Genomic DNA, 15,939 nt, shown 5'->3' on the forward strand with positions numbered 1-15,939 from the left:
GGTTTATTAAAAAAAATACTCAAGGGAATATTTTGAAAAAGAAATATTCATGAGCATTTTAGTCATTAAATATTTAGACAAAAAAAATTTAATTAATAAATTGATTATCAAATATTTTTCATCCAATAAACAACTTAAATGCTTCTTTAACCGGTGTTTATAGGCATTGAAAAGTGAACCCTATTTAAGAAACATTAGCAATTTTAGCGTATGTGCAATGAAATTATTGAATTTTGAATTTATAATTAAGGATCTAAAGTGAAGGATGAATTGATTTCCAAACTAATTAAATATAAATAATTAATGAATTTGTTAACAAATATCTTAAAAATACTCTTTGATGTGCTTAATTATAGTAATATTTTAATATTAAGTATAATGATTAATAATTAATATGATTATTTATGATGTATTGGGTGGAAATATCACTTATTATATTTAGTAACTTTGAAAGGGGTTTATAACAATAGAAATATTAAAATGACATGATATCTTAAAAAACTCTTAAATTATTGAAAAAAATTTAAATAAATTTTTATATTTTTTATGTTTACTCAAATTATTATACTTTTTATTTTGAGTCAAATAGGTATTTATTACTAATACTTAATTAATTGTTATTAGTTAAAATGTANAAAAAACTCTTAAATTATTGAAAAAAATTTAAATAAATTTTTATATTTTTTATGTTTACTCAAATTATTATACTTTTTATTTTGAGTCAAATAGGTATTTATTACTAATACTTAATTAATTGTTATTAGTTAAAATGTAATTTAGATATTTTATATCATGTGGTACTGATGTGATATAATAATATGATAATGTGATATTTTTACGTTTCACATTAATCTCATATGAATATAAAATGATAAAATAAAATTTTAAAAATAAATAAATAATTATTAATTATAAAAATTTATTTATTTCAAAATAAAAATATAAAAACTTAATCAGATAGTTGATAAGTTTTTAAAACATTATATCAAAGAAATATTAAAAAATTCTTTTAAAACACTCCTTAAAAGAGAATTAAAATAAATTTACAATTATCTTTTGTTAATGAAAAGACATTTATATTAAACATTTTCTCTTAGGCGTTTAAACTTCTATTTTTTAAGTTAAATGATTGACACGAATCCTTAATAAGATTCTTTAAATTATTAACAATTAACTGGCAATATTTTTGAATCAAATTTTTCAAAAAAATATATGCCCAATACAGTATGAGGACTGTGAGGATGATTTCCAAAATGCCAACAGATAAACGGTGCGGATTGCATGGTATTTAAAACGGTGCGTTTGAGGTGACCACTTCTGGCCTAAAACAAAAGAAACTGACTCATGTTCCGATAGCCGTAGCTCTTACTCAGGTCTCACTGAGTCGAGGGTTTTTCTTTAAACCCACCTCATTTTTTTTAGCCTTTTTCGTTTAGCTCAGATTCCCGCGCTTAAGTTAAAGTTTCTTCTTTAGTTTCTAAACAAAAGCTCAAATCCACTCAAATCCCAGCGTTTCTTGCGATTTAAAAACTTTATTTTTTTGAAGTTCAGAAAACGCTCTCCTTGCAAGGCCCGTTATGGACGTGGAAATGGAGACGTCTCCTAGCTACTTTGACCCTCAAGATGACTTCGCCAGGGAAAAGTTTCGACGTTATGGGTACGGTTTTAATAATGCCATTGTTTTGCTTTAATTTATTTTTATTTACATAAAAATGCTATACATCTTTGTATAGTTATTTGTATCTCTATAATATGAAATTTTGCATTGGTTCGTTAGGGTTTTCTGGGTTCGAGTGTCTTTTTTTTATTCTTACTACTTTCAGTATTGGGAATTGCATTTAACGTTAGAAATTGATGGGGTTCGAGCCTGTTCGATGAAAACCATTTCACAAGTAACGTGTTTTGTTTGTTTTGGTGATGGTTTTGTTCATTGTTAATTGTTAGAACTGGGGTTTTGAGTAGGGCTGATGTGGAAGGGGTTTTGATATTGAGACTTTGGATTGAATTGTTGATACTAAGTAAGGTTTTATTTATTGAGAAGAATGAATGGTTTTAACTTTTATGTATGAATATTATTGATCATTAGAAAACGCAAAAAGAAAAAAAAAGAAAAAAAAAAAGGAACAAAAAGGAATGCAAAATGGAAAAGTGAACCTGAATAGAAACTAAAAGGTGATATAAAAGTGGATTCTGTTGATTAAAGACTTGAGAAGTGGAAATTAAAAACAATAAGATAAGAAGAGACGACAGGGGGAACTCTGGAAAAAAATGGAGGAAAAGAGAAAAAAATGAGATGTTTATATTCGCTGTTTTAGGTTGTTCTTTATATTGTTGAATTTGGGTATTGCTTCCTTCCATTAAATCTTACTTTGTGTGGATTATTTAATATGGACTAGCTGCAGGAAAAGAAACTCAAGTTCAAGCATATCTCCACGGCAAGAAAGTGGGGTCTCAAAGTTCAGTGAAGCTAAGTTGTTGTATGAGGGACCGATTATCCACAGCCCAACTAACGCTGCACTTCTTCTTGAAAACATCAAACAAGAGGCTGAGAGCTTTGATACTGATTATTTTGAAGGAACACCTGCAATGACACGATCAGCTTCTAAGAGGAGACCATTACACGATGGTCATCGAATTGCAGAGACTGATGATGGTGTTGATTCAATCCGCAGATTAGGAAGTCATGCATTAAAAGCTTGCAAGATTGAGGAGGATTTATCGGCTGATAATGGAGACACGACCTTTGCTTTGTTTGCATCTCTACTTGATTCTGCTCTTCAAGGTGCTTGAAGTACTATCACCTATATTAAGCGCAACGACTCAAAGCTTAAACTGTTTAACTATTTTTTTTAAGTGAAGATAATATTAACTATGACGATAGTTTCAGTACTCAGGATTTGTGATATAGCCGAAAGGTTTAGGGCAATTAGTACTCAACAATTAGGGTTAGAATATGGTTGATTGTGTTGGAACAATAAAAAATAATTGGGTTTTCAAAAAAACCTCTTGAATAAATATTCAAAATAACAAAAGATGATAATAATCTTCTATCTAAGATCACCTATTTATAATAGCTAAGATAAATCCTAATCAAATAGTAATCCTAATCCTAAATAAAGACTTAAAGTACTAAAATTCTAATAAAGATAGGAAAAAGAATCTCAAACTAAATAAAATAAAATAAAATCCTAAACTAACTAAAATACTAAATAAATTTTCATAAATTTCCATATGCGCCTGCATCAATTTGTTTGGGGTCCTTGATTCATTTTAGCTCTTTTAATTTCTGGGAGTTAGGAGACTGATATTTGCATAAAATTTGGCTTGAAGGTGTTAGACAACGCAAGACTGAGGAAGGTCATTACATATGCATGTGTACGATTAAAGTTTTACTTTGAGTTTTTGTACATCAAGTTCATTCTATATTACATTCTAAGAAATATAGTGCTATTAAGTGGAGAAATATGGAAACTCATGGTAACAGAATTAAATTACTGGTTCATGATGTGTGTACAGTGTATCACATCATTGACTGACTGATCAATATGTTTATATTTCTATCTTGGAGCACCAATATTTGGTTGCAATCATAAACAAAAAAGTGGATAGTAACCTGGTGGTGTGGGTATTATGATTATCCATAAATTGCTCTGTAATTTAGAATTACATTGTTGTTTCTTGTAGTCTTCTTGATATGGCATCTCCATTCATGTTATGTATGTTCACATTGTTAATTTTTCATATTTTCCAGGGCTAATCCCGATTCCGGATCTGATTTTACAATTTGAGAGATCATGCCGGAATGTTTCGGAGTCAATTCGGTGCGTTGCGTACCATCAAGTATAATTATAAGTTGGCGTAGGTGTATCTTGCAATGCAAACAGATACTCATGCATGAAATACCATGGATATGCTTATAATTACAAATTTTTTACTACTTGCTCTTCTTACTATATGGAGCTTACATCTTGATTCTGTCTATTTTAGTATGCCATATCCCCTGTTCCTCTTTTTTTATGTTCTCCTCCCCCCCCCTGGTTTCCTTGAAAAAAAGAAGATCCAATGGTATTCCATTTAACGTGCTTTTGTTTATCCATAATGATTTATAGATTTTTTTTTTTTAAATACTAATGATTTATAGATAGATAATACTTTTAAGTCTGTCTTATATGAGAGTAGGGATGCCAAAGTGGGCATTATCATTTTTCACATAAGCATCACGTAATAGAGACTGGTGTTTTGGAAGTTTTTCAAATGCTGAGGCACTACTCATGTATTTTCTTTGTCAAAGTACCTATGTAAATTAGGTACAATCAGTTTCTTTGGTGGCCTTTTAACTCCATCATTATGTGCTGCTTGCACAGATATGGATCCAACATACGCCATCGGGTAGTAGAGGACAAATTGATGAGACAGAAGGCTCAGCTCCTGCTTGATGAGGCTGCTACGTGGTCTCTCCTGTGGTACCTTTATGGCAAAGGAAATAAGTCTTTAGCCTTTGATAAATTTCGGCAACAATTGATTTCTTAGAAAAAAGATTGTTTTAGTTAACAAGTTTTTTTCAAAGTCATCCTGCTGCTTGTTTCTCAAATCACATTGTTCTTAGTGTGTGCATTATATTTTGCCATAGTTGTTTTTCTTTGACTTTCACTGTCTGCAAACTTCATCTTTGAGCTTTGGATTTGTTGATGACAGTTTCTGTACTCCTTGCAGTGACCGATGAACCCCCTGAAGAGCTCCTTCTGGTATATTTTTCCTTTCAATTTTTTGTCCTTAGAACTTAGTTTTTTGGCCCTACTAAATGTTGCATTTTTTTTTGACTACCTGCTAATTCAAGTGAATGGTTTGCTCTTATTTAAATCCATCAACTTACAACAGTCTCCTTCAACATCGCATATAGAGGCTGGCCGGTTTGTTGTGAATGATCACACAGCACAATTGTGCCTCCGTATTGTTCAATGGCTAGAAGGATTGGCCTCTAAAGCCCTTGATCTGGAAAGCAAGGTGATTAGTTTTATTTATTGCTAGTATAGATTATGTTGACTAGTTCATCATTATTCTTATTTATTTTTTGTGCTTTTGTCATACTGGATGTTGGAGGAAGCATTCCATTCATTGTCTTGAATAGTGATAAGGATTTTATAAAGCAAGTAGCATGCCCTTACATGTGGTGTGACTTCTCAGAAAAAAATAATCTTTCAGTTTTCACTATCCCTGCCTCCCTCCTCCTCTCATGTTTTGTTTTTATCTCTTTTATGTGACATGCTTGATTGGTTATCTGATTTCTGAGAAGGTTTTTTGTGTCATAAGCAATAAGTGGGTTTGGAAAAGGTTTGGTTTTACTTCATTAACTGGAGCTAGAAACAAACTGGAATGTTTGGAAGTCTATAACTGTGGGGGTTGTCAAGGCTATGAACATTGATATTGTAGGTTATGCTAAGCAGCATTCTTGTTTTATGATTATTGATTCTGTAGATTAGCAAAAGCTTTCATGTAGCTTATGGGATTATTGTGGTAACACATGTTGTTTGAAAGATTGTACTTTTAGCCTCCATGGAAGGCATCATTCATGCTGGATAGCTGGTATATCTGAGCTTTGGTAAATTGGCATCTCCCATGAAGGAATGCACCTTTCTGATGTCCTATTTTATACCCCAGCCTCATTTCTTCCCATGCAGTTCCCTTCTCTCTGTCTCTCTCTTTTTTTTCTCCTTGTAGTTCAGTATGTGTAGCTGGTTTATGGTAGTTATGCCTAAGGTTAGTAACACAAAAGTTCTCTGGATAATTGACCTTAATTTATAACTTATAACAACTGTGACCTTTAACCTTTCCCTTTTAGTGACAACTTAATTATGGACAGGAAGGGCTGATTCCTGGTTTATCCTGTTGAGCATGCATATGTTTTTGTCAATTTTGTTAGATTATGGTTACTTTTGCTTGAAATGAAGCTTCATATTATACCCCTAAACAATGCTGTTGGATTTCTTTAACATGGGATTTTTCTATTTTTCTGCAGGTTCGAGGATCTCATGTTGGTACCTATCTTCCCAACTCTGGAATTTGGCACCACACTCAGAGGTTTCTTAAAAAGGGTGCCTCTGCTGCTAACACTGTTCACCACTTGGATTTTGATGCTCCAACACGGGAACATGCTAATCAGCTGCCTGACGATAAAGTACTCTCTCAGGAACTGTTCTAAAATTTTTAATGACTTCCTTTTGTATGTAGTTTTATCTGCCAGTGTGATACGTGCAGTGTTTGTGCACCCTTTTAAATACAGGGAGAGTGAGAGGGAGAGCTCTTAAATGTATAGTATGTGAGAAGCACATATTTGTATTGTTTTTGACCGTCTTGGTCTGATTTCTTCGAGGGGCTCGTGATAGATATATAACAGTCTTTAAAATATCAGTTATTTGTTTATTGTGACAGTGACCCTTTTTCCTTGACAGAAACAAGATGAGTCTTTACTTGAGGATGTCTGGACTCTGTTAAGGGCTGGAAGACTGGAAGAGGCATGTGATCTCTGCCGTTCTGCTGGACAGGTATTCAGAGTTTGACAAGGTTAATGAATATAGTATAATGTACTCGTTCCATTTGCATACTGTCTGATAAGCAGTTTACTTTTGCAGCCATGGAGATCTGCAACTATATGCCCATTTGGAGGGTTGGACCTATTTCCTTCTATTGAAGCACTACTGAAGAATGGAAAAAATAGAACTCTGCAAGCTATTGAACTTGAGGGCGGCATTGGTCATCAATGGCGCCTTTGGAAATGGGCTTCCTATTGTGCTTCAGAGGTAAATATAACTACAATCGTATTTGATGGTTCTATTGCCAATTTAAGTATGGTCCCAGACATGTTTAATACCTAGTTTTATTGGAAGCATTTATCCCTGCAAGTTTTAAGTTTTAACCTCTTGGATTCTATCTCTGTGCCTTTCTTGTGGACATCATAAATAATAGTTATCATTCCTTGGTGTTCGGACCTTGGTGCTTTTGCAAGTTTTCATCTCTCTCTCTCTCTCTTTAAAATGCAAGGATGGTGGTTGATGCACAAGCTCAATTGAGTTCTGAGGAATTAATGGAGTGTTTCTCTCTCTCTCTCTCTCTTCCCCTCACATATCTCTTTTATTTTTTTATACTTCTTTTATAGAGAATTTCTGAACAAAATGGTGGGAAATATGAAATAGCGGTTTATGCAGCCCAATGTAGCAACTTGAAGCACATGCTTCCGATCTGTGCAGACTGGGAGGTATGCTTTTCTGAATAGATAAGCATTCTTAGGAGGCTTTTCAAATGCTTATCTGTTCTTTTTCATATTAAGATGCTTTCTGTTATATGTTTTTTCCCCCTCGTGAAATGGTCATATTTTTTCTAAACTTTACCAATCACCAAGTCATTAAAATCTGATGTCCGTTATATTCACAGACAGCCTGTTGGGCAATGGCCAAATCGTGGCTTGAAATTCAGGTAGATCTAGAATTAGCTCGTTCACAATCTGGCAGGATGGAACAATTAAAAAGCTATGGAGATAGTATTGATGGAAGTCCTGAAGGAATTGATAGTACCTCTCAGCCTGGATCTGGACCTGAAAATTGGCCACTGCAAGTTTTAAACCAGCAACCAAGAGACCTTTCTGCCCTTCTTCGGAAGCTTCATTCAGGGTATTTTTATAATGTGGTTTTTGCTAATATTAAGTTTTCCTTCGTTGTATTGTTTAATTTGTTATATCCTTTTGTTTTTCTTTTGTTCCCCTGATTTAGTGAAATGGTGCATGAAGCTGTTACTCGAGGATGCAAGGAGCAGCAACGACAAATTGAGGTTTCTTTCAAGTAGACTTTCACACTTGGTTTTAGTCTGATGCTAAGTTTGCAGAAATGTAGATGACAATGGTATTATGTAAAATAATTTTCTTAAAAACATTGTAGAATAATCCTTCTGATCCATCAAAGAAAAGAAGAAAAAAACTTAAAAATAAAAACGGGGAGAGGGGAATGAAAGAAGTAAAATTGAAGCTAGCTGTTATAGATAATAAAATATGGAGTTCTTTGCAGTGGGATTGTGAATTAAAAAGTTCTCTCTTCTAGCATGTAGAGAAAACTGGTAGTCGTTTAGTTAGCCAGGTTGCAAATGGGGGATTTTCCCCTTTTGATTCACTTAAGCGAGAGAAAATGCTTATATTTTGGTTAAAAATCTTTGCTGTTACCATTTTGCTGGGAATTCCACACTCTTTATGTCATTGAATCCCTGATCTTAGCTACATAGGCTTTGCTTCCTGTATCAAAGTCTGTATAAACATTTAAGTACCATTTACATGAATAGAGTTTATTTTTCATTTCAATTTTATTTCTTAGAGCTTTTGGAGTTCATTCTAGATAAGTGCACATAAAACTGATGTCTTAGGTCTTTCTTTTTTTATTTATTAAATGGATTTCTTTAAATCCAATAAATATTTTGGTGGCCTCTCTAACTTGACATTGCTTGACAGATGAATCTGATGTTAGGGAATATACCACATCTCCTTGAGCTTATATGGTCATGGATAGCCCCTTCAGAAGACGATCAAAGCATCTCCAGGTAGTGTTTCTTGAAAGTCCACATCAACACTTTTAAAGTTTAATAAAATAGAAGCAATAGCAATCCAAAATACACCGGCCCCCAGTTCTATCACATTCCCTGCTTAAGCTAAAGCTAATTCTTGTAAGTGAGCTTTCAACAAAGGTCATAGGTCGGCTATTTTGGTATTGTAGTCAGGAAAAGGTCAAATAAATGGTTAATGTCCGAGATGTGTAGAAACATTCTTTTTGACATGTGCATTATGATTTCTTCTAGGCCTCGTGATCCTCAGATGATTCGGTTCGGTGCACACCTAGTGCTTGTTCTTAGATATTTACTTGCTGATGAAATGAAGGATCCTTTCAAAGAAAAGCTAATGACTGTTGGTGATCGTATTCTACACATGTAAGTAATTTTAAATTTTGGTCTTAGCATAGCTGTCATAACTATGAGTGGAGCAATTTGAAATGCGTAGTGGTTCTGACTATGAAATATCTAGTTTTTGAATCAACTAGGTTGTTATGTGTGCTACAGGTGTTGAATTGTTGTTTCTACCTGCAGGCATTAAATTATTCTGCCGAATTATTGCTAGTTTTTGTGGATTCTCTCTCTTGTCCGTTATGTTGAGATAACTTGATTCAAATGAGCAAAATGAAATTCTAAATGCTTATGCCATGGGGTTATAATCCTCTCCCCAAAAGGCTAGCCAGATTGGGTGTGCAGCGCTCACAGTTATAAGTCTTTCAAGATCTCCCTACTTGCCAGATGCGGGATTGAAGCACCTTGGCTGCTTCCTCTGAAGCGTTTCGTGTGACACTTAGCTCTTCCAAAAATGAAAAATGTTGGGAAGTCTGTGGAGCCTATGCAAAAGGAATGCGTCTTAACTAAAACAATGTGGAATTAAATACAGATCACCTGAACTGATTGAAACCCATAACCTTCAGATGATGAAACTTTTGACGTAAAAAAGGAATAGAGGTTGTGAAGACGTTGAGCTATGAAGTTTGACCTTTTCTAACCCATTCTTTTATAAGCACCCATGTTGTTAGTTACTAAAAGCTTCCGTTATCAATTTTGTTTGATTGGTGCTGATATTTTTCTCCAATAAAATGTTCCTTCTTGATAAATAATAAGGCATCAGGAGCTGTGGCAGTTGTGTAACATGTTCTAGCTGTCTTCATAAAATTTGTTATGGAGCATGACTCTAGTTTGTTAAGCTTTTTTGATGCCCACAGCCTATTCTATCTCTTGCATAATACTGTGTTCCTTCAGGCTGTTAGCCATGTTGCAGAAGCCCATGAATATGTGTTCTATATGAAAAAGAGACGCCAGCTTGAGTGTATTGATAAGTTCACTTAGTTTGGTTGTTAACTGTCTTAACTGGAAAATCAAATTTCAGGTACTCTATGTTTCTATTCTCTAAGCATCATGAAGAATTGGTTGGGATTTATGCTTCTCAGCTTGCACATCATCGCTGTATCGACCTCTTTGTGCACATGATGGAGCTAAGGCTGAATAGCAGGTAACGGCTATATGCTTTTTCCTATCCTCTTTTCTTTGCTGTTCTTCAGTAACTGAGTATTTGTGTTGATGGCCTATTTTTATCATTTGGTACTTAAAGGCTGTGTGTTTTGCCCTCGTGGACAATAGCAATTTGCATATTTCTCATTAGTTTTTCTTTCACAAAAATTCTGGTGTATTTCCATGAATAATTTCTCCTGCTCTTTTGAATTCAATTATTTTTTTTAAAAATGTTCCTTTGTCCGTCCTCAGTGAGAAAATTGATTATGGTACTAAAACTTGACAAGCATTAAAAGCAGCAACTAGACTGAAGTACTATTCTGGCCAAAGGAGGTGATTGGATTGTCCTGGCTGTAGCTGTGTCTGGAATATATTCTTACTGTTAATTGTTTCTTAAGCATTTTTAGGAAAGTGAGGTAGTCCTGACTGGGAGGAATGGAAAAGATACATTTAAGAAAGGTGAAAGGAGAAGAAAAAACTATGCACATGTTTGAGGACGATAAAGTCCTCGAAATAAAGGTGGGAGTGCGTTGTATACCATATATTTTTTTTCTAAACACAGCTACACAAGCAGAAAATAATTTGAAGAAGGAAATAGAGAGAGATAAAAGCAATGACAGCTGGAATCACTGTTTGCTGTCTTCATTTCTAAATCTGCTTGGCACAAACCGATGCCTGAATTGTGGGATCTTATGTCATTATCCTTTTTGTTTATTGTTTCTTTTGTTTTTCTCTTTAATTTTGATGCATTTAGTCTGGAGGAGTTTTCCAGGCTCTGGTTTAAATATCAGGAGACCATTTGTGTCCTTTATTTATTGCTGATCTTAGTTCAAGATAGCAGCTAAGATGCATGTCAAAGTGATGCAGAAAATGTAGAGCTATTGCCTTAAGATATTGCAACATAAGAGCCGACAAGTCTTTCTCCATATGTCTGTTGGCATTTGTTCTTAGTTTTAAAGTTGCAATGTTCATGTTTCTTTACTTGGCAACAGTGTGCATGTCAAATATAAAATCTTCCTTTCTGCAATGGAGTATTTGCCATTTTCTCAAGGGGATGATTTGAAAGGAAGCTTTGAAGAAATTATTGAGAGGTATTGATGTGTTTTCTGAAGCATATATATGTGAGTTTGTGGCAGTAGTGATCCATTGGGTTCAATTAAAATGGGAATGTTTTGGCATGATAACAGGATTTTGTCACGATCACGTGAAACCAAAGTTGGAAAATATGATGAATCATCTGATGTTGCAGAGCAACATAGGCTGCAGAGTCTTCAAAAAGCTTTGGTTGTCCAATGGCTCTGCTTTACACCTCCCTCCACGATTGCTAATGTTAAAGATGTTAGTGCCAAACTTCTTTTGCAAGCATTAATACACAGGTAACATTTTCCTGTTCTTCTTTGGGTAGCTGTATTGAATTGATTGTCGTAAATTGATTTCTGGTTTAGAATGGTGAAATAGAATTTTTAATTTTGCTTTAACTATGAAATCTATTTCTGCATTACTTGAAGTTGTCTCAGTTCTAATGTAGCCTGGTTTTAGAGGTTCTCTGTCTGACATTTAACCATCATTTCTTTCCTGTAGCAATATATTGTTCAGGGAGTTTGCTCTGATTTCTATGTGGAGAGTGCCGGCCATGCCCATAGGTGCACAAGAATTACTTAGTCTTCTTGCTGAGCCTTTGAAGCAGCTTTCGGAAACTCCTGATACTTTTCAGGATTATGTTTCTGAGAATCTGAAAGAGTTTCAAGACTGGGTATGCTTTTGCTTTCATACTACATAGATTATTGGCACTGATAATATTTTGTTTACTTTTGTCTGTATGCTTATCCGTGTTCTCATCTTTAAATAGAGTGAATACTACTCCTGTGATGCAACATATCGCAACTGGCTCAAAATTGAATTAGCCAATGCAGATGTTTCTCCCGTTGAACTTTCAGTAGAGGAAAAACAAAGAGCAATCGAAGCAGCCAAAGAGACATTGAATTTATCTTTGTTATTGCTACTGAGTAAGTAAATTTGATCATATGTTCTTCGATGCACAAGAGCAGCATTCCCGACTGAGGGAGATATTTTGGTTGGCAAGCATGCGATGGCTTTGCTTCCATTGAGGGTGGATGTTTTATAACTGTCCTTTTCTCTCACCATATTGATGCCTTTGATGGGTAATAATCTTAATGCTTACTATAGGGAAAGAAAACCCTTGGTTGATTTCTGTGGAGGAGCATGTTAATGACTCGACAGAATTTCTTGAACTGCATGCTACTGCAATGCTCTGCCTGCCTTCTGGTGAATCAATGTGTCCAGATGCTACTGTTTGTGCTGCATTGATGAGTGCACTTTATTCTTCGGTGACTGAGGAAGTTGTCGTCGAACGTCAGTTAATGGTATGCTTATTTATCTTGTTATCCAATAAACATCCTTGTTGCCCATGCTGATATTAGATTGTTGATCTCATATGCTACTGTTTATTTCAGAATCCAAAAGGTATAATTTCATCATGTTGAATGAGTAAATTCCAAGATATGCATCTGTGCAAAAGGATGCCTTGGATCATTTTGAGGCTACAATCTAGATGTCAACTTCACTTAATTGTAGTGGTAATTGCTTGTAAGTTGAAGGGTTGCATGTTAGATTAGATGATGATATCATTCACCAAAGTGTTGCTTCTCTAAAACCTTGAGAGAAAGTATGAGGGAGAGTAGGTTTGCTTTAGAGATTGAGTGAGGAAAAGAATTCTTGTAGTTCTAGATATTAGAAAGAAGAGCAACTTATATGGGCTGTGGTCTGATAGGAGTTATTCTTAGTGGATAACATTGCAAACTGTAAAGGAAGGAAAATGATGTTAGGAAAATAAATACGGTTTGGATCGATTTAACCTCATTAGAAGATTTAAACTACCAATATATATTATTTTGGCCAAATTTTCTGCCTGGTTTTAATGAACCTAATAGTCATGAAATTTTCTGTTAGTAATATTGTCCCTTTTCATGATCTTATTTTGTTATGGGCAGGTGAATGTTGCCATTTCTTCAAGGGACAGCTACAGTATTGAGGTTGTTCTGCACTGCTTGGCGGTAGAGGGTGACGGAATTGGTTCACACATCCTCAATGACGGCGGCCTTCTGGGTGCTGTTATGGCAGCTGGCTTCAAAGGTAAGGAACTAAGGAGATGCCGTTCTCCCATGCTTGGTGTGCAGTTGCAGACTGCCAGTCTGTTTTACCTTTGGGAGAAACTTTACTATGAAGTAAAGATTAAAAATTGAGTAGTTATGCAGGTTGTGCAAATTCATGCTGTTAGATGCAGGCACCTATTGTTTTTAAGTCTTGTATGATATAATAACTAGTCAAAGAAGAAATATAATCTGTCAAGTAGCAAGTAATGGGAACATGGCCTTTAGTGGTAATCTTTTCTGCTGTATTGATTGAACTTGTAATGCAGGTGAGCTTCTTAGATTCCAAGCAGGAGTTACAATGGAGATATCTCGATTAGATGCTTGGTTTTCAAGCAAAGACGGTTCTTTGGAGGGGCCAGCAACATATATTGTGCAGGGCCTCTGTCGTAGGTGTTGTATTCCAGAAGTCATTCTTCGATGCATGCAGGTAAGCTTTTATATGGAAGACTGAGGCCCCTTATTTAGCAACAGAAAAATTACCTTAGTGCTTTTGAGAGCTGAAAAGAGGCAGTTAGAAAAATGCTTTTTTGGTGATTCATTAACAGAAGTATTTTCCAAAAGACAAAAGGGGAAAGAAAAGGCAAGAATAAAAAAGCATATCAAAATTGTAGCTTTAAAATGTATTTATGTCTCATGTTATCAACAACTATGCTCTTTTCTTTAGGTGTCTGTTTTCTTGGGATGGGTTATACTGCCCTGTTTTAATTTTTAACCAACTATTGTTAATGTTATTTTGTAAAATGAACAGAACCGAGGACTGGAAACAAGAGAAAAATAGTAACATCATTGTGGGAATATTGTTTTGCAAAATTAATGCAAGCAAGAACAAGAAACAAGGAAAAAAGAAACCGACAGTTGTGGAAGTGCATATTTCATAATTTTTGCCATGTCAATATTTTTGTTTTTTACCATATCTCGACTCATTTGCAGGTTTCTGTTTCACTCATGGAGTCAGGTAACCCTCCTGAAAGCCATGACCGGTTGATTGAACTAGTCTCAAGTTTGGAGACTGGGTTCATCCATCTGTTCAGTCAGCAACAATTGCAGGTAAGTGGATATATTATTGGTTGTATGCGAATAGGGGCTTATACGGTCCTTCCTGTTAATCAACTTTTCATCCTTCTATCTGTCGGAGCAGTGGTACATGATTATGACCTGTCATTTTACATCCTTTACGGACTTGATATGACCAATGTGATCCCAAAACCTACTCCCCTTCCCCTCAACTCATATGTGCACTCTTTTTGTTCCATTATTGTTTCACCTGAAATATGTTTAGAATAATATTTTGTAATTTGCGAATGTGTTTCTCCTGTGTAAATAGTATTCTAAACCTTCAGAATTTTAGGTTCCCCTCTATAGTTGACCAGTGCCATGTTCAATAACTTCACCTTTTTCTGCCTTGTATGTGATGCCAATCTCTGTATGACATATCAACCTATGTATGTACCAGAAGACAGTTCTAAAACATAGAATTATACCTCTTCAAATGAAGCAAGCCTCTAATTATTACAGACATAAAGGTTAAATTGCATTTTCATACAGTTTAAGATGTAGGTCCTGTACCCTAATGAGATCAAGGCATCTCAATCACCAAAAATAGGAAAAAAAGATGACGTTACTTGGAGTATGTCACTGAATTCTGTCTAATCTGTGATAGTTTTTGATGATATAAAAGTGGTATTTGGCAGCTAACTCATTTCATCCATCTTGGAATTGCATGGTTCCTTAAATTACTTTATTGCTCTAAATTTTTGTTCATTTTGCCACTTATGTTCTTGAAGACTATCACAATTTTGTTTAAATGACTATTGCTGTTTCATGACCAGGAATTTTTACTATTTGAGAGGGAATATTCCATATGCAAAATGGAGCTTCAGGAGGAGCTCTCCTCTTGATTAGCAGCTGGGATCAAATTCTGGTTCTGCATCATTGTGCCGCACAGCGGTGAAATCTGACAGTGGTGGAAAAGTGCCATACCTCTCTCCCATCCTTGGCCACATACTTTTTTATTCAGTACCAGAAAACGAAGAAGAAGCAAATGTAGTAAATTAGATTATATGAAATGATACTTTACCTGATCTGTTACAAAGTTATATGCGCCTCTTCCTCTATCTGGGTGGGTGAGAGTTCTGAAACAAGGAACACCTTCAATTTTCTGGATAGCCTGGATCTGCATAACATGACAGTTTAGGTTCAGAACCTACATAGTTTGGATCATGACATGGATCTTGAGAAATTGAGGGTAAAGAAGTGGAAATAGAGAAAGAGAAGGGACGTGAAAAACTTAAAACCAAACCAATCATGATTTCCGTACGGGAAAGAGTCACTTGATCTGTAATTTAATTTTCTTTGAACATTCAAAGGAATCTGAGTAATGTCTTCTTTTCCAGTTTTTTCTAATGCTGTGGCCATAATCTTTTACAGGATATTATGCTAATAAGATGTTCTTCCAAAGCATAATTAAGCGATAGATTTGTTGTCTTCTTTCTTTCCCTCATCCAATCCTTACATTCTTGCTAAAGTTTCATCTTGATAATGCACAAGGTTGAAGCTTTTCCACCGCTCAAATTGCAGTGTTATTTACTGGTAAAAGGGAGGTTCAAAACTGGTTAAACCAGTAGGTTAAAAACAAGGTTGGAATATATATATATATGTATATATATATATATTCTGTAATGAGCATTTA

At 34.8% G+C, this 15,939-nt stretch overlaps 1 protein-coding gene across 1 annotated transcript; it reads left to right on the plus strand.

Moving 5' to 3' along the window:
- LOC18596262 (nuclear pore complex protein NUP107) lies at nucleotides 1,349-15,735 on the plus strand. The gene is made up of 24 exons (XM_007024633.2): nucleotides 1,349-1,657; nucleotides 2,397-2,782; nucleotides 3,752-3,821; nucleotides 4,365-4,480; nucleotides 4,714-4,745; nucleotides 4,879-5,004; nucleotides 6,017-6,175; nucleotides 6,450-6,542; nucleotides 6,630-6,797; nucleotides 7,154-7,252; nucleotides 7,429-7,664; nucleotides 7,764-7,821; nucleotides 8,489-8,577; nucleotides 8,833-8,961; nucleotides 9,956-10,078; nucleotides 11,070-11,168; nucleotides 11,265-11,453; nucleotides 11,659-11,830; nucleotides 11,927-12,083; nucleotides 12,265-12,461; nucleotides 13,089-13,230; nucleotides 13,517-13,677; nucleotides 14,181-14,297; nucleotides 15,080-15,735. The coding sequence occupies exons 1-24, from the start codon at nucleotides 1,578-1,580 to the stop codon at nucleotides 15,146-15,148; spliced, it is 3,267 nt and encodes a 1,088-aa protein (XP_007024695.2). The 5' UTR covers nucleotides 1,349-1,577; the 3' UTR covers nucleotides 15,149-15,735.

Source organism: Theobroma cacao, chromosome 6 (genome assembly GCF_000208745.1).
Source record: "Theobroma cacao cultivar B97-61/B2 chromosome 6, Criollo_cocoa_genome_V2, whole genome shotgun sequence".
NCBI lineage: Eukaryota > Viridiplantae > Streptophyta > Magnoliopsida > Malvales > Malvaceae > Theobroma > Theobroma cacao.

Coding starts and splice junctions, on each gene's coding strand:
- LOC18596262 (XM_007024633.2), top strand. CDS start 1,578: ATGGACGTGGAAATGGAGACGTCTCCTAGCTACTTTGACCCTCAAGAT. Junction 4,481..4,713: donor GTGGTACCTTTATGGCAAAG/GAAATAAGTCTT, acceptor TACTCCTTGCAG/TGACCGATGAACCCCCTGAA. Junction 12,462..13,088: donor TCGTCGAACGTCAGTTAATG/GTATGCTTATTT, acceptor TGTTATGGGCAG/GTGAATGTTGCCATTTCTTC.